The sequence below is a fragment of the Lithobates pipiens genome, unplaced genomic scaffold, assembly GCF_037356315.1.
Source record: "Lithobates pipiens isolate NorthernLeopardFrog02 unplaced genomic scaffold, aLitPip1_a1.2 Scaffold_166, whole genome shotgun sequence".
NCBI classification, from domain to species: Eukaryota; Metazoa; Chordata; class Amphibia; order Anura; family Ranidae; genus Lithobates; species Lithobates pipiens.
The window spans coordinates 1,681,586-1,707,431 of NW_027507752.1; the positions used below are offsets into that span (position 1 = coordinate 1,681,586).

Here is a 25,846-nt window from a genome sequence, read left to right on the forward strand (position 1 = left end):
CTGTTCGCTTACTGGTGTATTTGGGATTCTTGTCTTGTTGAAACCCATTTCAAGGGTATTTCCTCTTCAGCATAAGGCCACATGACCTCTTCAAGTATTTTGATGTATTCAAATTGATCCACGATCCCTGGTATGCGATAAATAGGCCCAACACCATAGTAATAGAAACATCCGCATATCATGATGCTTGTGCCACCATGCTCCAATGTCTTCACGGTGTATTGTGGCTGGAATTCAGCATTTCGGGGTCATCTGACAAACTGTCCTTCCCCAGTGATCACTTAGCCATTGCATTATAACTTTGTACCTAGTGTAATGTAATGTGGAAGCCTGGGATGGAATGTGGAAGCCTGGGGTCACCAGCCAGTTGTAATAGTAAAAGCAAACTTAGGTTTTATTTTCAAGGGCAGGCAATTCAGGACCCATCCCTACCATCGTGTACACTAGCCACAAGGTTAGAGACTATACCAGGCATACCTGTGTCAAAAATGTGTGAACAGAGCAAAGAACTGCTCACACAGTAAGATCTACATAGGTTTATCGATAAATAGATGAATAACAGAGAAGTTTTATCTGCACAGATAAGCTTTCATGAGATGTGAGCGGGAAGCATCGTGCTGCTAAACCAAGGGTCCTGTGCCGTGTTTCATAAGGGTCACTGTCATGGTTATGCAATAGAGTTCATCTGCTTACCTGTCTCCATGTGTTCATCTCTAGAGACCAGCCGAGCCTCACCTGACTGATTTTGTAATCCATCCTCTGGCATGGCTCCACCCTAACTCCTATCAGAGAACTCTATATTAACCTGTGCACTGCAGGCCAACCCTGCTGATCAACCTTTGTGTGTTAGCTTCCTGTTACCTGCTGTGTGCTCTTCTGTTGTTTTCCGTTACTGACTTTGGCGTGTCCTTGACTATACCCGTTTGCCTGTGATCCTGACCTTTTGGCGTGTCCCTGACTATTCCTGTCTGCTTTGTCCCTCACCATCCCTATCCTCCTGTTGCCTACTGTGGGTGTGAGCTGGGGGACCCTGGGGGTCGCAACCTGGAGCCAGTTGCAGCCAAGTCTATCCTCATCACTAGAGGCTCTGGTGAACACCTGCTGCCTCTTAGACTTCGCTCCCCAGAGAATCTTACGCTATAACCCCGGTGGGATCCATCTTGGTGTTCCGGCGGCCCTGCCTTCCTATCACCTTGACCCCCGTCTGCAGCAGTCAGCCGTAGGGTCCACAAGCTTGCGGTGCACTCCTGATCCCTACGGTGTGCATCTGTCACCTGGCCTCAAGGTGACCTGACAGTCACCTAACCATGGCGCCTCTGACCCCAGCGATGTAAAATGCAACTTCACTGCTATTAATTGAAATTTTAGAAACCATCCAATTTACTGGAATTTAGACCAAGTAGCTCAGTAAACCTCACTGGTCGAAAAAAAAAAAAAAAAAAAAAGTTTCAGGTTGAATGTGGCTGGGAATGTGTAAACCCAAACCTTTCTACTGTCATGCTACATTAATCTGTAGACAGGCAGCATGAAAAGTGAAGGCTCAATACACAAAACCCAAAGACAGCGAGGGTATTAAATCCTTGCTTTACAAGAAATGACCTCAATGATACAGGGGAGGGATCACTGACACACCATAATGGATACATATATGTATCTGTTCTATGTATACACAATTTCTTTATAGATGCTGATGGATATATCGGTGACTGTTAAACCGTATACAATATAAAACTATCACTCTTGTGGCTGCTGGAAAATGACAGAGCTGTGCATACAAGTGTAAATGTGTCAGTAGTGCATATTACACCAACGCGATTCACCTGGAAAAAGGAAAAAAAGCCTTTCCAAATCAATCCAAGTATTGTATGCAGCACACAACTGCTCTTTGATCAGTAAAGCCTCTGAAAACGAGACCATACCCATCTCAAAGACCAATGATTATGCTGTACATGTTTTCGCATTTTGATATAGGTTACTTTTTCACATTTTAAACCCGTTAGGCTAGGTTCACAATTGTCAAAAATGTTTTCTATGTGCCCGGGAATGGCTCTACGATTGGTGGCACATGTACTTTTTCAGGCTACAAATATGAATTTTTGTTAAACTAAACTAAGGCCTCATACACACGATCAGACTTTGTACAAACTTTCCCGTGGATTTTTGTACAAAGGGCGTCGGCTGTGAACTTGTATTGCATACACACGGCAGAACTTTTTCAGCCAACTTTCACCAAATCACGTGGTTTTTCTGCTCGTTACTGCCACCTTTGGTCAACTTCTGTATTGTTGTCTGATCTTTTGCATTGGTTCTGAGTATGCGTGTTTGTACTTTGTACAAAAGTCCTATGGTTTTCTTTACACACGATCAGACTTTGCTCCATCGGACTTTTGTTGCCAGAAAGTTTGTCCGTTCGCACAGCCAACAAAAGTCAGATGAAAACCAAAAAAGTTTTTCCGATGGAGCGTACACACAGTCGGATGTTGCTCCAAAACAGCTAATTTGCACATTTGTTGTCAAAAAGTCCGACCGTGTGTACAGGCCTTTAGATTAGAAGAGCAACTACATCATGCCAATATTTTCTGTCATTGGTTAAAGGATAAGTTCACTTTTATTAAAAAAAAATAAAAAAAAATGCCCATTTTATTGCAGGTTTTTGCTGTTCTGCCATTCAGGACTCCAGCAGACTGCGAGTGTAAGCTGTCTGCCCATACATCAAACAGGAAGGCAGATTTACACTGACAGGGAGACTCAATGAACTACCATAGAACTCAACAGCGCCGTGGTAGTTGATTGAGGAATACAAGCCGACATTTGCAAAGGATGTCGATATTTGTAGTTCATTCGTTCACAGAACTCTGTGAATGAATGATGCAGCTGTGTGGGTGGAGCCCTGCGTGGCCCCACTCTTTTCAAAGTGACAGCTAATACAGGGAACTTCTTCCCATATCTGCTGTCACAGAGAGAGAGGGCAGTGGGGGGCGGGTGCAAAGGGAACATGTTACACATTACTACTATAAAAACAGGTGGAACATGTAACATGTTCCCAAAGGTGAATTTATCCTTTAAAGTGGCTGTAAAGGCAAAGGTTTTTATCTTAATGTCTGAGCCCCATCTCGATCCAGCGATGAGGCACAAGACACTCGGCTGTCCGGGACAATCCCTCCTTATTGGCAATCAAAGTCAGTGAACCAAGGAGGGGGTGGGGCCGCGCTGCGGCTCCATGTCTGAATGGATACAGGGAGCTGGGGTGGGGCTCGGCTCGGGTGCCCTTATAGCAAGCTGACTGCGGTGGGGGGCACTCAACAGGAGGGAGGGGCCAAGAGTTCCAAAGAGGGACCCGGGAAGAAGAGGATCTGGGCTGTTCTGTGTAAAACCACTACACAGAGAGTTTATTTTTAAAGAGGAGGGCCGGTTTAAAAAAAATAAATAAAATTAAAAGTCAGCAGCTGCAAACACTGTAGCTGCTGACTCAATAAGCAGTCTTACCTGTCCAGGGCGCCCGCGATGTCGGCCGCCTGAGGCTGACTCGTCCCTCGACTCTCGGGTCCCGGCGCCACCATTTTGGCTAAGGGAAACAGGCAGTGGAGCCTTGCGGCTTCACTGCCCATTTCCTACTGCGCATGCGCGAGTCTCGCAGAGCTTTGTGAATGGGGCGCGCTGTGTTCCGGGACACACAGTTCCCAGAACACACAGCGCGACCCATTACCCAGAAGACGCCGCACGGAGGAGAGAAGATAGAAGATCTCCACGGAGGAGGAAGAGGCAGATTAGGATGATGTGCCTAGCAACAGGCATTTCTGGTAAGGTAAAAAAAAAGAAAATTTCATTTTTTTTTTTCAGATTTTTTTCTAATTTTTAATGTATTTTTTTTTTTTTCAGGGTGGCCCTCCACTTTAATAAAAACAAAAATAACAAGATCACTTAAAAGTATGTCACCCTAATCTGTAGGTACAGTTTGAATAAAGATCTACTTTTGTCTGTTCAAATATGCTGAAAAAGTCAACAATTTCCATGGGGTGTACTTATTTGTCCATATGAATGTGGATAAAACACACGTAATTTTAAAAATGTATAAAAATTTATTTGGTGCCTAATCCTTTTAGTTTCCCTTTAGGCCCCTTTCACATGGGCGGCTGTTCTGCCGCAGTTAATCATGTTTATTTTTTTCTACAAAATTCAAGGCTCCAGGCACAGCGATCAGCTGCGTTTGCACAGTGCGTTTACCAGCGTTTACATGCGTTTTTATGCGGTTGCGTTTAACTGCAGTTTTTATTCCCAGCAACCCTTTTATTATTTTATATTATTCTTTCACGCTGCTGGCCGCAATTGACACAAAAGACTGCGATTACCTGCGGTTATGTGCTTATAGCTGCGCTACATCGCACCTGGACGCATACAATTCTATTTTTTCTATTCGCACAGAACCGCATGTAACGAAATCGCCGCTAAACGCTGTGTGTGAATGGGGCCATAGGAAAGCATTGTGTGCTTTTAGCTGCGGTAGAAATGAAGAAAATCCGCAGCTAAAAGCACCATTCTATCCGCCCGTGTGAAAGGGGCCTAAACCACTTAGCGTAAATAGCCATCATTGTACGTCAGTAATTTGATGCTAAATACCGTTGTTATGGCAGCAGATAGCTGCCATAACCTCGGTATTTTCAACAATGGTGAACAGCTGGCTTTCAGATAAAAGTGGTCTCTGTGGCGGATTCGGGAGGCCACGTTGCAGTTATCTCCGTCGCTTACCGGAGCTGTCGCTAGTGGGGGAGATGATCGCTTCCTTCCCCCTGACAGGCATGAATCCGATTGAGGGAAAGATGGCCACCGCTCGGCTAAATAACATTGAAAGGCGGAAGAGACGTCAAACGTCACTTCCACTCAATGGTCTTAAAGGGGAAATATTATTTATTTTTTTATTGCATTTTATTGTAAATGCTAGATCTGAGGTCATCCCTAGCAATAGGAATAAAATTGACCCAATTAATTTTTTTTATTTTTTAAAGGACAGTGTAAAAATTAAAAGTAAAATTAATAAGAAAAAAAATAATGTACAGCGCCCCGTCCCAGCGAGCTCATGCGCAGAAGCATACGCAAGTCATGTCAATTTAAAAACGGTGTTCAAACCACACGTGAGGTATCACATACCTTAGAGCAAGAGCAATAATTCTAGCAGGTAAGCTGTAGACATTTTAAAACATTGCCTATGGATATTTTTATGGGTAAAAGCTTGTCGCCATTCTATGAGCGGGCGCAATTTTGAAGCGTGACATGTTGGGTATCAATTTACTCAGCGTAACATTATCTTTCACAATATTAAACAAAATTGGGCTAACAACTATTGTCTTAAGTCACAAAAGTGTATTTTTTCCCAAAAAATTTGCGCTTGTAAGACTGCTGCACAAATACGGTGTGACAAAGTATTGCAACGACCACCAGTTTATTCTCTAGGGTGTCTGAAAAAAATATATATATAATATTTGGGGGTTCCAAGTCATTTTCTAGCAAAAAAATAAAATAAAAAATGATTTTAACTTGTAAACAACAAGTGTCAAAAAGAGGCTCGGTCCTTAAGTGATTAAAGTGGGGTACCCCCTAAAAAAAAAAAAAATAAATAAAAAAAAGTCAGCAGCTACAATACTGCAGCTGCTGACTTTTAATAATCGGACACTTACACTTACCTGTCACAGGGTCCAGCGATGCAGGGAACGAAGCCCCCCCCCCCTTTCCCCGCTCGCGGCGCCGTAATTCGTACTGTGCGCTGTAATACGCTGCACAGTCACCTGGGACACGTGACAGGTCCCAGGTGACTGTGCGGCGCGAGGGGAAGTGATGTCACCAGCCCGGGCAATTAATTTTTTTTTTTTTTTTTTTTTGGTGGCAACACCACTTTAACCATTTACAGACCGGACCATTTTGCTGGTCAAAGACCAGACCACTTTTTGCGATTTGGCACTGCGTCGCTTTAACTGACAATTGCGCGGTCATGCCACGTGGCTCCCAAACAAAATTGACGTCTTTTTTTTTTCCCCACAAATAGAGCTTTCTTTTGGTGGTATTTGATCACCCCTGCGGTTTTTATTTTTTGCGCTATAAACAAAAATAGAGCGACAATTTTGAAAAAAAAACGCATTATTTTTTACTTTTTGTTATAATAAATATCCCCCAAAAATATATAAAAAAAACATTTTTTTCCCTCAGTTTAGGCCGATACGTATTCTTCTACATATTTTTGGTAAAAAAAAAAAAAAAAAATCGCAATAAGCGATTATTGATTGGTTTGTGCAAAAGTTATAGCGTTTACAAAATAGGGGATAGTTTTATGGCATTTTTATTATAAATTTTTTTTTTTTTTTACTAGTAATGGCAGTGATCAGCGATTTTTATTGTGACTGCGACATTGTGGCGGACACATCGGACATTTTTGGGACCATTGTCATTTCTACAGTAATCACTGCTATATAAATGCAGTGATTCCTGTGTAAATGACACTGGCAGTGAAAGGGTTAATCAGTGGGTGGCAGTGTAGGGGTTAAGTGTTCCTAGGGGTGTGTTACTAACTGTTGGGGGTTGGGCTTTCATTTAGTGAACACTGATCTCTGCTCCACATAGAGCAGAGATCAGTGTCACTAGTTGCTAGGCAAAATGGAGAAATGCTGTTTACACGGCATTTCCTCCCTTCTGCCGTCCCGTTTGACGATCGCGGGTATGCCCGCGGCGATCGAGTCCGTGGGACCCGCGACCGGACTCACGGGGGTCCCGACCAGCACGCGAGAGCGCCGCTGGCAGCGTGCTCATGATGGGAGGGCGGCATTGAAGATTGGACGTACCTGTATGCCAATATGCCTGCCCGTGCCATTCTGCCGACGTACATCGGCGTGCGCTGGTCGGGAACTGGTTAATGAAGGTCCTATGAGAAAGTAACCCAAAATCTCTAGCTGGCTACTAACTAGACCTCTGACATGAAGAAGAGCTTCCAAAGAAAAACTGGCCTACTTTCTGACAAATGACACAATAATTGTTTTTTCTCCCTGTGTTCACATGTCAGGTTCATAGGGCCCCTCTCCATCTTGGAAGGAATAGAAAGGCATTTTCTGTCCACACACACACAGGAGGGCGCAGCTTTCAATAAAATACCCCTACGCCGACTATAATTAATGTTCGGTGGAAACAATTACAGATGAGGTCTGTTGTGCTTGGCTCAGTCAAGTCATCAGTTTCGTTGCTCCGGTCTTTAATAAGCCTTGGGTTTCGGGAAAGCTAACCATCGCGCCTAGAAGGCTAGGAGACGGAGGTCTCTGCGGAATGGACAATCAGCTGCAGAATCCATTGCCGTCAGTTTAGTGGGATTTTCTGGTTTTGGAGAAGGTTTAAAGCAGTCACACAATCCTTACAATAAACACAAAATAGAAGATAAATACTTTACAAAGGACTCTTATCCTGCCAAATGATGCTAAAGGGAAACTGGAATAAATTTGAAGTTAAGATTTGATGTTTCATTTTAAAGTTTTTATCTTTTTTAAAACAGATATTTTACCAGTTTTAGAACATATGTATGCAATCATTGTATTACAAATAGAGATTTGACATAAAGCAACGATTCCCTCAAAACGATGGATTATCAAAAGAAATATCACAGCAGTAGAGATCTCCTTTCATCAACTGTCTCTGATTGAAAGCTTGGATGGAGCTTTTAAAATCATATTTATTTTTTAATTACTTTAATAATAAAAAGAAAATATGCACAAAACCACTATATATTTTGTTTAACAACTTACCCACCGCCAGCCATCATATGACGTTCTTGACTTGGTGGGGGTATATCTAAATGATGCCTGCAGCTACAGACATCATTCAGATATTTTCTTTTTCAGCAGGCAATTCCCTACACCATAAGAATGATCATAGTGTCTGATCAGCCGCTTGATCATTCTAAAGCCTCATACACACGATCGGACTTTGTACAAACTTTCCCGTGGACTTTTGTACAAAGGGCGTAGTCCACAAGTTTGTATTGCATGTACACGATCAGACTTTTTGACAACAAACACGAACGTAGTGACGTCACAACGTACTGATGACACTTCAAAAGAGGACGTTCAATTACTCCAGCGCCACTTTTGGTCAACTTCTGTATTGTAGTCTGATCTTTTGCATTGGTTCTGAGCATGCGTATTTGTACTTTGTACAAAAGTCCGATGGTTTTCTGTACACACAATCGGACTTTGCTCCATTGGACTTTTGTTGCCAGAAAGTTTGTCCGTTCGCACAGCCAACAAAAGTCCCATGAAAACAGAAAAAGTTTGTCCGATGGAGCGTACACACGGTCGGATGTTGCTCCAAAACAGCTAATTTGCATGTTTGTTGTCAAAAAGTCCGACCGTGTGTATAGGCCTTTACTGGCGGCGAGAGGGGACACCCCCCGCCGCCATCCTCTGGTGCTTCTACCGACTCACCGATGCGATCGGTGAGTCAGAGAACGGATCCGCCGACCCCGATCAGAGGGATTCCACAGATGTGGTATTTGTATAGTTACAGTTGTGCTCATAAGTTTACATACCCTGGCAGATTTTATCATTTTTGGCCATTTATCAGAGAATATAAATGATGACACAAAAACTATTTCTTTCACTCATGGTCAAAAGTTTACATACTGTACCCTGGTGATTTTGGCCTGATAACTTGCACACAAGTTGACACAAAGGGGTTTGAATGGCTATTAAAAGGTAACCATCCTCACCCTGTTATCTGTTTGCTATTAATTTGTGTGTGTGTGTGTGTGTGTGTATGTGTGTGTGTGTGTGTGTGTGTGTGTGTGTGTGTGTGTGTGTGTGTGTGTGTGTGTGTGTGTGTGTGTGTGTGTGTGTGTGTGTGTGTGTGTGTAAAAAAGGTCAATGAGTTTCTGGACTCCTGACAGACCCTTCTATCTTTCAGCCAGTGCTGCACTGACGTTTCTGGATTCTGAGTGATGGAGAAAGCAAAAGAATTGTCAAAGGATCTGCGGGAAAAGGTAGTTGAATTGTATAAAACAGGAAAGGGATACAAAAAGATATGTAGGGAATTGAGAACGCAAATCAGCAGTGTTCAAACTCTAATCAAGAAGTGAAAGATGAGGGGTTCTGTTGAAACGAAAACCACAGTCAGGTAGACCAACTAAAATTTCAGCCACAACTGCCAGGAAAATTGTTCGGGATGCAAAGAAAAACACATAAACAACTTCAGATAAAATACAGGGCTCTCTGAAAATGTGGTGTGGATGTTTCAAGATGCACAATAAGGAGGCACTTTCTTTGAAGAAAGATGGGCTGCATGGCGGAGTCGCTAGAAGAAAAGCTATTACTATGCAAATGCCAAAAAATATCCAGCTTACAATACGCCAAACAGCACAGAGACAAGCCTCAAACCTTCTGACACAGTCATTTGGAATGATGGGACCAAAATTGAGCTTTTTGGCCACAACAATAAACACTACATTTGGAGAGGAGTCAACAAGGCCTATGATGAAAGGTACACCATTCCTACTGTGAAACACGGAGGTGGATTGCTGATGTTTTGGGGTTGTGCGAGCTACAAAGGCACAGGAAATGTGGTCAAAATTGATGGCAAGATGAATGCAGAATGTTATCAAAAAAATACTGTAGGAACATTTGCATTCATCAGCCAGGAAGCTGCACATGGGACGTACTTGGACATTCCAACATGACAATGATCCAAAACAAAAGGCCAGGTCGACCTGTCATTGGCTACAGCAGAAGAAAGTGAAGACTCTGGAGTGGCCATCTCAGTCTCATGACCTCAACATCATTGAGCCAATCTGGGGAGATCTCAAACATGCAGTTCATGCAAGACAGACCAAGAATTTACAGGAACTGGAGGCTTTTTGCTAAGAGGAATGGACAGCTTTACCATCTAAGATAAAGAGCCTCATCCACAACTACCACAAAAGACTTCAAGCTGTCATTGATGTTGAAGGGGGCTGGGGTATATAAACTTTTGATCAGGGTCATTTGGGTAGTTTCTGTTGTCATGATTTAAAAAGAGTAAACACAGCTGATTGATAATAAATGGCTTCAGCCAAACATGAACCACGAGTGAAAGACAAGTTTTTGTGTTATTATTCATATGCTCTGAAAAATGGCCAAGAAATCACAAATTCTGCCAGGGTATGTAAACTTATGAGCACAAATGTATATTGGTCCAAGCTGGGCCAAAGTAACTGCTGCATCAGCAGACAACTGGACATGAACCTGGAAAAACTTTGAAAAAGAATGAACAGAAAACCAGGTGGTGGCCTTAAACAGTTGGGCAACAAAGGCTTGGTGACTAAAGATCCAAAATGCTCCAACATATCTGGTATTCTCTCAAAAGAGAGAAGGAAGAGGTGTTTGTTTTAGAACATAAGCTCTAGCGATCACTTTCCCCATCAACAACCTAACAACTGTGAAGTGGGGTGCCCCTTGGGACTACCCGTCCAGCCAAGGTAAAGGGGCTTCCTTTGAATGGTGTCTCCATTAAGTGGGAATGCTGAAACCACCTTTGGAAGGAAGGTCTAAGGTGTAGCACAACCTTGTCATTTGGAATTATGAGGAAGGGCTCTTTGCAGAAAAGAGCCACTAGCTCTGAGCTACATCTAACAGACATGATGGCTATGAGAAGGGCTGTTTTGCTGGTTAGAAAGGTCAAGGGTATATCCCTGATGGGTTCAAAGGGTGGCTTTTGGAAGACAGAAAAAACAAGTTAAAGTCTCTGGGGAGCACAGGGTGCTGCAAGGGGGGCCTAAAAGGAAGAAAACCTTGAATTAATGTGGTTATAAGAGAATGTGATGTTAACAGGCATTTAGAAAAGGACGAGCCCGAGACAGTACCCTTTTAGGGTACTGTAAGCTGGATTCTGGTCAAGACATGTCTGTAGGAAGGCCAGGGGTCGCCTGCTAGAAGTCTACAGTATGACTGCGTACCAGGTTCTTCTAAGACCGTTTGATGCCAAAAGAAACACAGTCTTCCTCTCTCGCTCTGTTTTTTGTAATAAGCGAGATAGAATGTTCCATGAAGGGAAGATGGGAGATAATGTAGCCTAAACTGACATCGCAGCAATCTATGGACAGTGATTTTCTGACCATGAGTGAATGTGATTTGGTTCCTTCAAGTCAGCCAGGCCTCATCATGCCCCCTTGATGGTTGAGATTTTCCACAGTGGTGGAATTTTGTGACTGCATCCCTATAGAACAGGGGAGGGGGTGCTGATGGAGGGATGGCCTGACGGCTCTGAGCTCCAACATGTTGATGGGGAGTTTTTTGGGATAATTGAGATGGAATGTTCAGTGAAGGAAAGGCATAAATAAGCCTCAACAGACATCAAGTGATAACTTGGGAATCCAAGGTCTGAGCTAGAGGATCCCTGGATCTGGATACAAACAGATGTAGCTTGTTGTGGTATCTGAAAGCTAGGATGCCCACATCCAGAGTCCCTCGTCTTTGGCATACAGGATTGAGGGCATCTGGATGAAGAACCTATTTCTCTTGGTCCAGGAGGTGGCAGGTGAAATGATCTGCCAAATGTCCACTCCTGGGATGTGCATAGCAGTAATCTCTGGACAGTGAGTTTTTGCCCAAGAGAGAATTTGATTTGGTTCCTTCAAGGCAGCCAGGCTTCTCATGCCTCCTTGTGTGACTGCACCACAATTGGTTTTCACTACAGAAGGGGGGTGCATAGATGGATGGATAGCCTAATGACTCTGAGCTCCAAGATGTTGATAGGGAGTTCTGCCTCAACCATGTTCCTTGAACCAACTAATTGTAGAGGGAAAAAGGATATCCCCACTGTCAGTGTTGAAGTGATGATCCACCAGGACAAGGAATTACTTGTTTTTGGGGTATAGAAGCATGGGTGGATCTAGGAAATGGCCTGCATTGTCCATGCTTTTAGAATTTTTAGTTGGAGAGTTCTTGAATGGAGGGGGGGTGGGGGTGAGAGATAGAGAGGAGGGTGGGGGTGCCAGAGAGGGGGAGTGAATGAGAGAGGGAGGAGTGAATGAGACAGCGAGAGGGGTAGGGAGTGACAGAGTGGGGGTGAGAGAGAGAGTGGAAGGGTGAGGGAGGGGTAAGAGAGAGAGAAAAGTGGGGGTAACAGAAAGGGGGGGGTGAGAGAGAGAGGATGATTGAGAGAGAGGGGTGGGGTGAGAGAGGGGGGGTGAGAGAGGAGGGTTGAGAGAGGAGATGAGAGAGGAGTGAGAGAGAGAGGGGGGATGAGAGAAAGAGGGGGAGTGAGAGGGGGTTAAGAGAGAGAGGGGGGTGAGAGAGAGAGACCAGGCTTTCGCAGAGAGAGGAAACAAGGTTTTCAACATTAGCAAGCATATTGCAGGAAGCTCCCTCTTAAACATAGTGACAGTATGGTGGAGAAGTCTCCTTCAGTACTGCCTCTGACGCTTAAATAAGCCGTAAGCAGCATCTTTCAGACACTCCTAAAGAGCACCTGCCCATTGAAATCAATGGGCAGCACCACGGAAAGCGCCGATGCAGTGGTGCTTTTAACGCTTTTTCAGCCGCTAGCGAAAGAGAATGATAAAAAAAAGTGCCCCGCTAGTGGCCAAAAAGTGCCGCTAAAACAATAGTAAAGCACTGCTAAAAAAAAAACGGTGTTTTACTGCCGATGCCACAGTGTGAAATTGCCCATAGGATCAGCGTATCCAACATGTCCAACTGAGAAACAGGAGTAGGAAAAGAGGAGGGATGTTTTTTGGTTCTGGACATTGATGCCTGAATTTAGACTGTATTCTGAGACATTGTGACACAGATGCAGAAAGTTCCAAATAGAGCGCTTGCTGAAATAGAGCTGGGCTAAGTGTTGGGCCAGCCTTCGGGAGAACAATGGTTTGTTTGCGGTTTAGCGTTGTCCCCCTTTCGCCTTGTCTCCGGCATGGCTACAAGTAAGACCCCTTTCACACCAGGGCGTTTTCCAGGCGCTATAGCGTTAGAAATAGCGCCTGCGATCCGCCCTAAAAAAGCTGCACCATTGTCTGTAGTGAGAAAGCCCCGAGGGCTTTCACACTGCAGTGGTGCGCTGGCAGGACGTCAGGAAAGTCCTGCCAGCAGCTTCTTTGGAGCGGTGAAGGAGCGGTGTGTTTACCGCTCCTCCACCGCTGCTCCCTATTGCGGCGTATTGCCGGCGGTTTTAACCCTTTCTCGAAATGCGCCGCAAATCCGGCGGTAAAACGCCGCTAAAAATAGCGGCATTTTACCGCCCACGCTATGGGTGGTGTGGTGTGAAAGGGGTCTGAAGGTATTCCCCTGTGGGGCACTCACAGTAGAGAGTGGAAGATAGGATAAGCATGTCTGGTAGGAGTGCGTAGTAACACAAGTGTAGACCACCCTACAATTAATCCTTTTGGCAAATGGGCAGAGGAGAGCACCTGAGTACTTTACATGGGGCTCTAGTCAGAAGTGCCATTAAAATGTACGACTTGAATAGGTTAAGTTATCCCTACATCTACTGAACACTATTGGCATGAAGGCTGCTCTGCTTTCAAACATTTTTTATTATATACAATGAATTGGTTGCAGCACATTTCAGTCATAAGCAGCAAGACGTTTTGAGCTCCCAGAGTGCACCAAGACTTTAGCAACCTTTGACATTGCTCTGTACCATTCTGTGTCATCGTACAAATGCACCTATTCATTAAGAACGGACGCCCCTTGCAACGCAGACAGAAGGTTGCAGCGGCGCCAAAGCTGTCAAGACAATCTAGTCTTACCGGACAGGTTTATATGATTACAAATGACAAACTAATATTCATCAACAGAGCTTTAGTCATTAATAAGAATGTCCTCTATTTAAAGGAGCTCTCTCTTTCACCTTTAGGGTCCATGCACAATGGCTTAAAAAAAAAACAAATCACTGCTTCTACAGGAGTTTTGTGTTTAGCCTGTAAAAGCAGCTCAATATTATCGTATGTGTCCATGCACATTAGAACATTTAGAGGTATATTTTAAGCTCATCGTTTAGAGGCAGGAAAACGTGAAACACTCCTAACTGCCTAAACGTCTACAAAAACACACTTTTTTTCTGCCAAGGGAACTGGCATTTTTTTTTTAAGCCCAGTGTGCATGGAGCCTTACCGCTATCCAATCTCTACAATAAAAATTTAAAGCACATCTCTAGCCAAATTGTTTTTATTTTTTTGGATAAAGTGCTGTCTGTGTCACTGCTGGTAAGGTTCAGCCACTCTTCTAGGTCAGAAGTTATTGAGAAGTACAAACTGCTGCAGTAGGGTCAGCAGTTTGAATCTCAACCATGGCACCACCTGCACAGAGTTTGCATGTTCTTCCTGTGCTTGCGTGACTTTCCTCCGGGCACTCTGGTTTCTTCCTACACTCCAAAGACATACTGGTAGGTTAATTGGCTCCTGTCTAAATTGGCCCTGATGGGACTGATATGAATGAACTATATATATATAAAGTGCTGTGTAAAATGATGGCGTTATAAGTACCTATAATAAAGAAAAAAATTAATACATTTCTTTTCACTTCTTGTTCTATGGACAAAAGAAAGTGACAACAGATCTCTGCAAAACAGAAAGGAAATCCTCTCTTAAGACATTTGCCATCAGAAAAGGTGTCGTACTGAAAGATTTTTCCTGACCACCTGTTCTGGTGACAACTGTAACTCTTTGGGTTTCCCATCAATATCAGTCCCCAAGGAAGTTCTCATCTTTTCAGTTTAGTTCATACACCTGGGTTGGTCTGGGTGCAAATTCTTATGATGCCAAATTACAAAAATATTGTGTCTGTCTTAGTAAAATGGGGGTAAATAGCCTCAGTTTAAGAGGGAGTTTATTTTTAAAGAGGAAGTAAACCCTAATGGGTTTACTTCCTCTTTGATTTCCTGCAAAGATAAAGCATAATGGACTACTATGCATCGCACTTACTGTGTCACTTACCTGACACAGGAGCCAGCGAAGTCACCGCTGTCCCCTTGTGTACAGAGCCTCCATCTTCTAGGTGGGTCTCGCTGCTCCAGTGCTGTCATTCGACAGAGCCGCGACGACGTCACTCCCACGCATGCGCACGGGAGCCGCCACTCGCGGCACATCGTCGTCAACACCGGCGCGCTCAGTGCACCTGCGCGACGCTGTCTACGGCACATGCGCTGTAGACAGCGGTGCCTGTCTTTTGGAAAATATCTCCTAAACCGTGTAGGTGTAGGAGATATTTCTTGGACCTACAGGTAAGCCTTAATCTAGGCTTACCTGTAGGTCAAACTGGTTTGACCTACAGGTAACCACTTTATGAGCTCCAAGAGATTATTGTCATTTCTGTCTAGAAGACTGGTGGGAAGACCTACCACCCATACCTATGAACATGTGAAATGCTTAGCAATGTCATTTAAAAGGAAGTCAACTTTTTTTTTTTTCTACAAGGACCGACTGCAATATTTAAAAAAACTGGTTAAGCTCCTCTTGACGGAGAAATAAATACACAGGGCTGTAACAGGAAAAATAAATATAAGTTGAAATTTCATGTATGTAAACAGCTATAAATCTTGCACATATTAAAAGGAAACCAGAAAAAAATGTTATGTGCTGTACGCATAAAAGAAAACACAGATCATAAATCTTTGGCAGGATGGTGGAGGCTGCCAGATCGGACGCCAAAGTAAGCTTGTATGGATGTTTTCATACAGCAAAGCTGCCCGTCCAAATTAACAGGAACCCATACCTCAGGAGTGGCCGAAGTGACCGTCACATTGGCCATGAGGCCATTTCGCTTATACATACTCCTCCACGGGATGCTGCAAGGTGAGGTCAGCCTCAGCTGGTGACAGGCTGCGACAATCCCAGGTGACCTGAGAAGACAAACAAGCGTCAGCCATAATATCAGAGGTAATCCAACATGTATAAATATAGCAAACGCCAATATAAGATTTGCCAGATCAATTTCAGCTGCATAGGAAGGAAAGACAATTCTACCATCACTAAAGGAAGCTGACCATGCGAGATGATTAACCCTCCAATACAGTCAGCTTGGCCGAAAATCTCATGTGTCGTTACAGCAGAGACATCTCTGGATAATTTTTCTGATTAGCAGTGAAGACAGGTTTCTAAACATTTTCCATGTACCATTGCTTCCCTTCCGAAAAAAAAACAATATTGGAGGCGTCTGGCTGTGCTCTTATCAACCTATCCATTCTTCATGCACATTTGGGTGTTCTCAGGAGTCCTAAGTGCCCGTTCACACTACCGCGACTTGTCAGGCGACTTAGCCGCCTGACAAGTCGCGCTCCGTTCTGTACTATGGAACCGTTCTATTAGGAGCGACTCAAGTCGCTCCGACTTAGAAAAAGGTTCCTGTACTATTTTTGGGGCGGCTTACATTGACTTCTATACAGAAGTAATTTTGCAAGTTGCTGCTGAAGTCGTGTGCAGGTGGCGTCTGTGAGTCGTGCTGCAAGTGGTGTCGCCCCTGTGTGAACCGGCACTAAGTTTACACTATCCTATAAAATTATGGAAAGAAATATGATAGGATGGTCTATATTTGTTCTATAATGTCTATGGCCATCTTAACAACAATTACAGTTTTTTTTGTCTACAGTCACACTGGATCCAACTTAAAGCGGGAGTCCACCGGGACTCCGCGTTTTTTTTTTATTTATTTTTTTAAAGCCAGCAGCTACAAATACTGCAGCTGCTGACTTTTAAAATAGTGACACTTACCTGTCCAGCGCGCCCGCGATGACGGCACCCGAAGCCGATCTCTAGATCGTCACTCGGGTGCTGCCGCCGCCATCTTGGGTATGGGAATCAGGAAATGGAGCCTTTCGGCTTCATTTCCCGGTTCCCTACTGCGCATGCGCGGGTCACGCTGCGCAATAAGGACGGTCCCCGCTGCCTCTGGGATCTGTGTGTTTCCCAGCAGGCAGCGGGGCACTTGCGGAAGGGGGCGGGCACTTGCGGAAAGGGGCGTAATCTACGCCCCTTTCCGCAGAGAGCTATCCCAGAAGTGGGTGCAGTTACCTGGATTATCCAGGTAACTGCATCCCCCCTCCCCCCTGAAAGGTGCCAATTGTGGCGCCGGAGGGGGGGAGGATTCCGATGAGCGGAAGGTCCATTTTAGGGTGGACCTCCGCTTTAATGCACAGATGTCTGTGCAAGTCGCACCTGGAATCTCAAAAAGTAGTGCAGGAACCACTTTCAAAAACCCATCAAAGTTGCACCGATTTGAACAGTTCCATTGCGGACAAAAACTGTCAAATCGCATGACAAGTTGCACCGGTGTGACCAGGGACTTAGTTTTGAATGGGGGGTAGACCCCTCACATCCCAGTGAGACCAAGGGGATTGTGAGTGGAATGTTCCCTTTGCTGAATGCCTTTCTGCAAGCCTAAGGAGCATCAGGATACCTAGAGACCTATTAATTGCATTTATTTGCATAAATGGCCAACTCTTTTTCGGAGAAGGTCCAATGGCAAGTCTCACTTAGGCTTGTTTAGTTTTTATAAAAAAATAATAGCTGTAACTATATTCAAAGTCAACAAAGATCTAGCACATTTATCTAAAGTCTACTTTTTTTTGGTTTTAGAGTACGGAATGGTCAGTAGACATGTGCATTGACAATTTTTTTTATTTATTTTTTTAGTTTCATTCGTTTTTGGGGTTTTTTATTTCGTTTTTTGGGTCGTTATGATCAAAATTCGTTATTTTGAAAATCCGTTAAATGGGAAATTCAAAAAACATGAAAATTAGAGAAAATAAAAAAATTGGAAAGAACGAAAATCTGAAATACTAACTATATAATAACTATTGAATTACAGGTACCGAAATTTCCTTTCAAATTGGGCTGTCAGTAAACGTAAGGAATACGAATTTATCCAAAGTTACGAATTATCCAAAATAATGAATGACACATCCAAACGAATGGAACATAACAAATTAATAATAATAAAACGCTTTTATGCCCTGTACACACGGGTCGGACATTCCGGTGACAACATCCATCGGATTTTTTCCGATGGATTTTGGCCCAAACTTGTCTTGCATACACACGGTCGCACAAAGTTGTCGGAAAATCCGATCGTTCAGAACGCGGGTACGACGGGACTATAAAGAGGCCAGTAGCCAATAGCTTTCGTCTCGTAATTTATTCTGAGCATGCGTGGCACTTTGTGCGTTGGAATTGTATACACACAATCGGAATTTAAACAATCCGAATTTGTTGTCGGAAAATTTTAGATCTCAAACATTGTGTGTCGGAAATTCCGACAGAAAAAGTCAGATGGAGACCACACACGATCGGAATTTCTGACAACACAGTCCGATCGCACATTTTCCATCGGAAAGTCAGACCGTGTGTACAGGGCATTATTATTATTATTATTAATTTGTTGCTTTCTATTCTTTTAGATGTGGCATTCGTTATTAAGGAAAATTTGTAACTTCGGATAAATTCATATTCGTTACGCTCACTAACAGTCAAATTTGAAAGGAAATTCCAGTACCTATAAATTTAATAGTTAGTAATAATTATTTTTAGTTAGTTATTTCGGATTTTCTAATTTTCGGATTTCCTAATTTTCGGATTTTCAAATCTTTAAATTTCCAAATTTCTGAATTTCAGAAAAATTCGTTAAACGGGTTTTCGTTAATTCTAATATTTCCAAAATAACGTATTTTGTCGAAAGACAAATTCGGAACGCAGATAATTGTGCATGCCTAATAGTCAGAACCCTTGTTGGGTATTTTTTTATGCCTGTAATTCACAGGAAATATCCCTTCCCAGGAACACGGCAGGAAAACTCCCCAATAGTAATAGGAAATTGTGTCTTAGAGAACGTCAGCAGAACAGGCATCCAATTTGAAATACAAACAATTATTGCGCCTTTCCTATAAAATAAAACTGAATCAAGGAAGAAGCAGTTACACAGAATGTGACAAAGATTCAAATCGGTAATAATGGTGAATATGTAGTGCTAAACCAAACATATAAACAGTGCAAACTTGTGAGTGAGATTAATCAAACAAAAAATACGTGAGAAAAAGTCCACATAGGAGGTAAATGAAACACCAAATGTCCATCTAGACATGTAGGTGAATACACAGGATGTCACACAGCCCCGAGAGTCATCAAACTGTAGGCGTCTTCAAAATTAACATGAAGGTTCATATATACGCTGTTGGACTCGACTATCATAAGACGAGTCAATGGAGCATGAATGCACCCATGGGACAGGTCCACGATGACTGTATATCCAATGTCAGGAAATTCCCGGATTGGCCTTACTCCAACTTCACACGGTATCGACCATGGATATAATGGATACTACAGGCGATACGAGGACAGGAACTCCAGTGATGGCAAATGAATGACCAAAACCAACCCTAACGAGGGTGCTGGAACAAATAGTGAAGCTCAGCAGCATCGGTACACATAAAAAAGAAAAAAAAGGGGGGGGGGGGGGCTACGACAGTGCAGGTCAAAAGACAGCTTTTAATAGGTAAAAACCAATGTACAAAAAATGTATAAAAACAATCACATGTGATAAAAGCAATATGGGGAATAGAGTACCTAACCCGATGCGTTTCATCCAATACGGACTTCTACTGGGGCATCAAGATTTAAAGGACACAGCTCCTTTAAATCTTGACCTTAGGAACGTCCCCAAGCAATGTCAAAAAATTAGGGGTGGAAACAGCAAAAAAAGTTGCCACTTAAATGGCCGCCATCAAAACCAGCGGCCAACTTATGCATCTAAAGATGCGTTCACAGCAAACTTGAAACGTAATGAAAGCATGAATTGCAACCTTACACAGCTGCCTGCGAAACCTTGTGGCCAAAGCAAGCATTCAAACATGCACTTACGTCAACTTTGTAGAATTTAGTGAAAGTGTGAACGGACGACCAAGTTGCCGCCTTACACACCCGGGAGACCGACGCTTGATGTCAGAAAGCCCAGGAGGTTGCAATTGCCCTGGTGGAATGAGCCGTGAAAGGAAAGGGGGGCACCCTAAGACATAGGCCTGAACCACGATCTGTCTGATCCATCGAGAAATGGTGGCGGACGAGACCGCCAGACCTTTCTTCGTACTAGCCACCAAGACAAACAGAGTCTGACCTCCGGAAAGGAGAAACAGACAGATACACCCGTAGAGCCCAGACCTTGTCCAGGGAATGTAAAGCAACTTCTATCGGATGTGTTGGCTTAGGACATAGGGATGGTAACACTATGTCCTCATTTAGATAAAATGCCAAAACCACCTTTGGAAGAAAAGAGGGCTAAGGAAGTAGCACCGCCTTATCCTTGTCGATGACCAAGTAGGGAGACTTGCATGACAAGACCGCCAACTCAGAAACCCTCCTGGTAGATGTAATAGCCACTAGAAAGACTACTTTCTGAGAAAGAGTTAACAAGGGAATCTCTCTAATATTTTCAAACGGCAGCTTCTGAAGTGCTGATAGCACCAGATTCAGATCCCACAGAGGTAGGACTACCTCCGTGGGATCTGAGGGACTACGTGTCGAACCCCTTGCACAAATGTACTCACCAATGAGTGAGTCGTCAAGAGACGTTGGAAAAAGACAACCAAGGCTGATATCGGATATCCGATTGAGCCGAGAGGCCAAGAGATCCACATGTGGTGTGCCCCACTTTAGGTAAAGGAGCCAGAATACATCCGGATGCAACGACCATTCCCCTGGGTCCAGCATCTGATGACTTAGGTAGTCCGCTTGTCAGTTTTCTACGCCCGGAATGTATATGGCCGGCAGGGACGGCCCGTGCCGCTCTGCCAACTGAAGGATTTGAGCGATCTCCCTTGCTGCAACTGAGCACCTTGTCCCTCTTTGATGGTTGATGTACACCACCGCTGTGGTGTTGTCCGACTGGATCCTGGCCGGACACCCCTGCAGCCTCCTTGACCATGTGGAGAGGCACCGCCTGATCGCCCGAAGCTCAAGCAAATTGATCGGCAGTTGTGATTCTTCCCGCGTCCAAAGGCCCTGGGCCGACTGTACGCCCAAAACTCCCCCCCCCAACCGGGCAGGCTGGCGTCCGTTATGATCACCGTCCAATGGAGAGGAAGGAATGATCTCCCGGACCGAAGGGCCGGAGACCTCATCCACCAGAGAAGGGAATCCCTGATTAGCTGGGTCACCCGAATTTGACAATTCAGGAATAAGATTTGTCCCATTTAGACAAAATCTCCTTTTGCAGGACTCGAGTGTGAAATTGAGCATACGGTACCGCTTCAAAAGTGGCTACCATGAGGCCCAGGACTTGCATGTAAAAGGATGCCAGGAAGTCCCCCTGATGGAGTGCAGCGACCACGGAGGATTACATCCTGAACCTTTGCAGTGCTCAGAGTAAAAACCATGCTGTTCTAGACACCAGAACTAGAGGTGAACCGCGCTGAGGCTACAAGAAAATGTCCGCCAAACCTTTCAGAAAATGGCTGACAGCAATACACTGAATAGGATACAGGAAAATGGCTGCGGCCCAAGCTGTGGCCCCCCCTCATGGCAAACAGGCTAATACCTCACTGTGACAGGAAAAAAGCAGGGAAAGAAAGAGCAGACCCTGACAGACAGCGCAGCCCACCCCCCCGCCAAGGCCCGGAGGACCCCTGGCCAGGTACATGCACCGCACCTTATGCCCAGTCACACAATGGCCCCAGCAGGGGAGGAGGGAATGGGGGAAAGGAAGAGAGGAAAGGGAGAGTGAGAGGCCCCCTAGTCGACCTCCCAAGGAATGCCCAGCTGCTCCATCCTGCTGTGGCAGGGGGAGCTGTACATACCCCTCCCATCGGGACTGCTGGACGCATTCCACCACAGACCCATCACCCGAGCAGTACGGGGTGGCTGTTGGCCACAGCACACTGACATGGACAGTAGCCCGGTCATGTGTGCGCCCCGGAGCATATAGCTCACCGGCCGCGGAAGGAGCGGAAGGGGCATGTCGTGGCCGACCCAGCACAAAGCTAGGGTCTGCTCACGCTCAATGGCTAGGCTGGGGAGACTACAAGGATCTATATTATCCAGCCTGTCACCCAGCCTGGCTGTTGACTGTAGATCACAGGATCAAAATTGTAGAAAAAACAAAAAAAAATTCCCAGGACCAATGGTTCCCTACACTAGGGATTAGAAAATGGAGCTGCAGGAAGCAGAGAGAGGGGTTATAGCCAGTGGGACCGCCTCCTGGGTGGTGCTGTGCAGTCTTGCTGTTTTTACATGTTTTTACATATTCCGCCTAGTCCTCTCCTGAAGGTTACAATATAACCCTAAGGTCAAGATTTAAAGTAGCTGTGTCCGTCAATGAAAGAAAGAGAAAATAGCGGTGCTTTAGGGCCGACGCACCCACCGCCCCAGTGTGAAAGGGGCCTGACAGATAATCAGTAAATATCTTCTTCAAAACTATTGAGTACTTGTAGATATTACCAATACTAAAGGGGAGCCCCAGGCCAAACTATTAACAGTTAACTCTAATGAGAGGTCTGACTTAAAGGTAATGGTACAATGGCCCTTATAGCAGCAATGACAGTAATGTCCCTGTTACAGATCAGATGGTCTTCACTGGCATGTAGGAGCTCATTCAAATTTATCCTATAAAGGTGTAGTAGCAAGCAATATGTTTCTTGAAATTAGGAAAGCTAAAATGTGTCTATGCAGTGTTCAAAGTAGTTTCAGTAAAGTATTCCTAAGGCACAAATGTCTGTGCAAAGTGTCCCAATGAAACCCTGAGAAAGGATTTGTAAACGTGGGTGACTGCCATCTCACCAACGACCAGGCCGATTCGATGCTTCCCAGAAAGTAGCTCATGTAGTGACACTCGTGCAGTGGATCCGCCGTATCGATCTCCCAATGTGAAGCTCAGCACACAGGTTGGCAGGCAACCGGAGTGGGTCTGGATGGATGTCAGATGAACAGCAAGCAGAGCTAGGCCCCTCTCATCTGGGTTGGAATGTGGCATACTGCGTGGTAGGCCACAATCCCCCTATCACAGCGACGGGGTGGTGTCTACATGAGGAGATCCAGGATTCAAAGAGGCTTGGGCCTAGTCCATCCTGTACTGTAAAAGTCAGTCAGGCTGCTTTGTGCTGGGACTTCATATCCCACAATTCTCTGCTGCTGCTCCTTGATGATTGGCTCTCAGTCTCTGACAATGGGTTGGCAGGGGAAAGAGCAGAGTGGGTGGATACCTGTGTGTGAGAGCAGCACCGGCGGGGATAACAGGAGGTGCGGGAACCACGGTTAGCAGAGTAGACACCCCCCCCCCCCCCGTTACACAAGGATCGTACAATGTAAAACAAGGGTGTCAAACTGGCGGCCCTTCAGCTGTTGTGGAACTACAAATCCCATCATGCCTCTGCCTGAGGGAGTCATGTTTGTAACTGTCAGCCTTGCAATGTCTTGTGGGACTTGTAGTTTCGCAACACCTGGAGGGCTGCCAGTTTGACACCTGTGATGTAAAAGGAGACATCAGCTTCATATTAGGAAAGTGAAATTCACCGTCCATTTGGTATAGGGTTCTTCACAGTACGAGTGGTTCAAACAGAGAACAAAGAACTGATGAACTCTCTATAACTATGACAACTGATGAAATGCAATAAGATGCATGAGTACACATACCCCAAACAAAAGAAAAAAAGGACAAGAAACAGAATCAAAACATTCAATATTTGTGAGCAACGTCACATGGTGTTGAGAAATCCCCCTTTGAACAATGAATCCCAACCTGATGAGTCAACAGCGAGATTACCGAGCCAAGATGTCTGTCTTCTATCAAAATAGCTTAATTGAAACAAACAAATCACATGCAACGGATTACTAAATTCTGCAATACAGACTGACAACATGTTATGTTGAACTCCAGAACGCTACCCAAAGGGAAGACATAAACATTCCAGCAACTTCCCAACGCCAAGGAAAGGATCAGAAAAACAGTCTGTGTCCCAATATCCATTGCAACACCAGCCTCTGGCAACCATCAGGGCTTGTATCCTGGAGTAAGGTGTCCGTAACACACAACAACTTCATAGTTTGGGTTTAGAGTCATTGTTGTGCCATGGAGATGCAAAGGAATGAAATTGGGAAAAGGCAAATCATTTCCATCTCAAGCTAGAAATGTATTACATACAACCAATCCTAAAGTTCAAGCTACATTTTCCCTTTATAAAGTCTGCATGAATAATTCCTGGGATGCCACAATATACAGCAATAGTATACTTGAAAAAACTTCCATACAGAAAAACAGTCCCTGAGCTGCAGGCAGGTGGAATTGTCTAAATTGAGATGATGTCATCAGTCTGCTGCAGGCAGGAGGAAGAATTTCTTCAGTCTCCTTCACCCCGCTCCATTTTCACTCCGACTGTAAACTGTAATTGATGAAAGGCAGAAACACTGGCTGATCTGTGTTAGGCTTTTGTGAACAAAAACTGCAGAGACACCAGAATTTACAGGTTTGTATAATCTCTGAGAAATTCACTCAGTGCAGGAAGTAGGTGTGGAGCAAAGATGGCTTCGTCCTGCGGAGATGAAGGCATTGTTAGGGGGGGAGCACTGCGCTCTCTGTCAGAGATAACAAATAATATTCTCTCCTCTTATAAACACTTGTAGCTTCATATATATATGGAAAAAATATACCGCGCTAAGAAAAAAACATGAATCCAAATAAACTATATGTGAAACAGGCTGCAGCAATGAATGTGATATAACACCCAACAGATATACAAAAATAGAAAACTGCGCCAACCCTATACTAATGAAAATAATAAAAAAAGATATAATATCAAAATATGTAGGTGATTAGCATAAATGATTATAGCAATAAAAACACCTTAAGTGCAAATAAAACACAGCAGTACATAAAAAAATTGTGTCATAAACAAAAGTCCAATCATGAGAAGTTTGTATGTGAATCCGGATAAGCGTTTGTGACACCACAGTGATTCAACACGATCCAAAAGCGCATAAAGTGCCCGTCACCGTATATTAAATGCGCTTACCAGAAAATAGGCAAGTTAGGGCGTTTGTATATATTCAATGGGTCCCATCAGAAGATATCCTCCTTTTTGGTGGGTCAACTCTCCATCTCATAATAGTGCCCTCCAGGTAATAATATACTTCGTGATCCCAAATGGGGAGCTCAGTATTGCCCAAAAAAGAAAGGAGCAGAGCAGAGTAGCGGATTGATTAACTGGGGACTGAGATTAGCCCTACAGTACTGAGCAGGCTCTGTACTCTAGGGCTAATCTCAGTCCCCAGTTAATCAATCCGCTACTCTGCTCTGCTCCTTTCTTTTTTGGGCAATACTGAGCTCCCCATTTGGGATCACGAAGTATATTATTACCTGGAGGGCACTATTATGAGATGGAGAGTTGACCCACCAAAAAGGAGGATATCTTCTGATGGGACCCATTGAATATATACAAACGCCCTAACTTGCCTATTTTCTGGTAAGCGCATTTAATATACGGTGACGGGCACTTTATGCGCTTTTGGATCGTGTTGAATCACTGTGGTGTCACAAACGCTTATCCGGATTCACATACAAACTTCTCATGATTGGACTTTTGTTTATGACACAATTTTTTTATGTACTGCTGTGTTTTATTTGCACTTAAGGTGTTTTTATTGCTATAATCATTTATGCTAATCACCTACATATTTTGATATTATATCTTTTTTTATTATTTTCATTAGTATAGGGTTGGCGCAGTTTTCTATCTTCATATATATATATTAGGGCTGTTACTGATCAAAAATGTTGTGTTCAATTAATCAATATTTTTTTTAATCGATTAATTGCACATACAGATCCAACTACTTTTAGCTGATCTCCTTGCATTGCAACTCTGCATAAGTCAG

At 44.0% G+C, this 25,846-nt stretch overlaps 1 protein-coding gene across 5 annotated transcripts in view; it reads right to left on the reverse strand.

The window, feature by feature from the left end:
- Window positions 1-25,846, reverse strand: part of RALGPS1 (Ral GEF with PH domain and SH3 binding motif 1) — a 659,487-nt gene that overhangs the window by 514,667 nt on the left and 118,974 nt on the right. For all 5 annotated transcript variants that reach the window (XM_077484871.1, XM_077484870.1, XM_077484869.1 and 2 more), the window contains exon 3: window positions 15,711-15,837. In XM_077484871.1, the coding sequence (XP_077340997.1) occupies window positions 15,711-15,767 (57 nt within the window). In that variant the 5' untranslated portion in view covers window positions 15,768-15,837. The remainder of the gene's footprint in view (window positions 1-15,710; window positions 15,838-25,846) is intronic.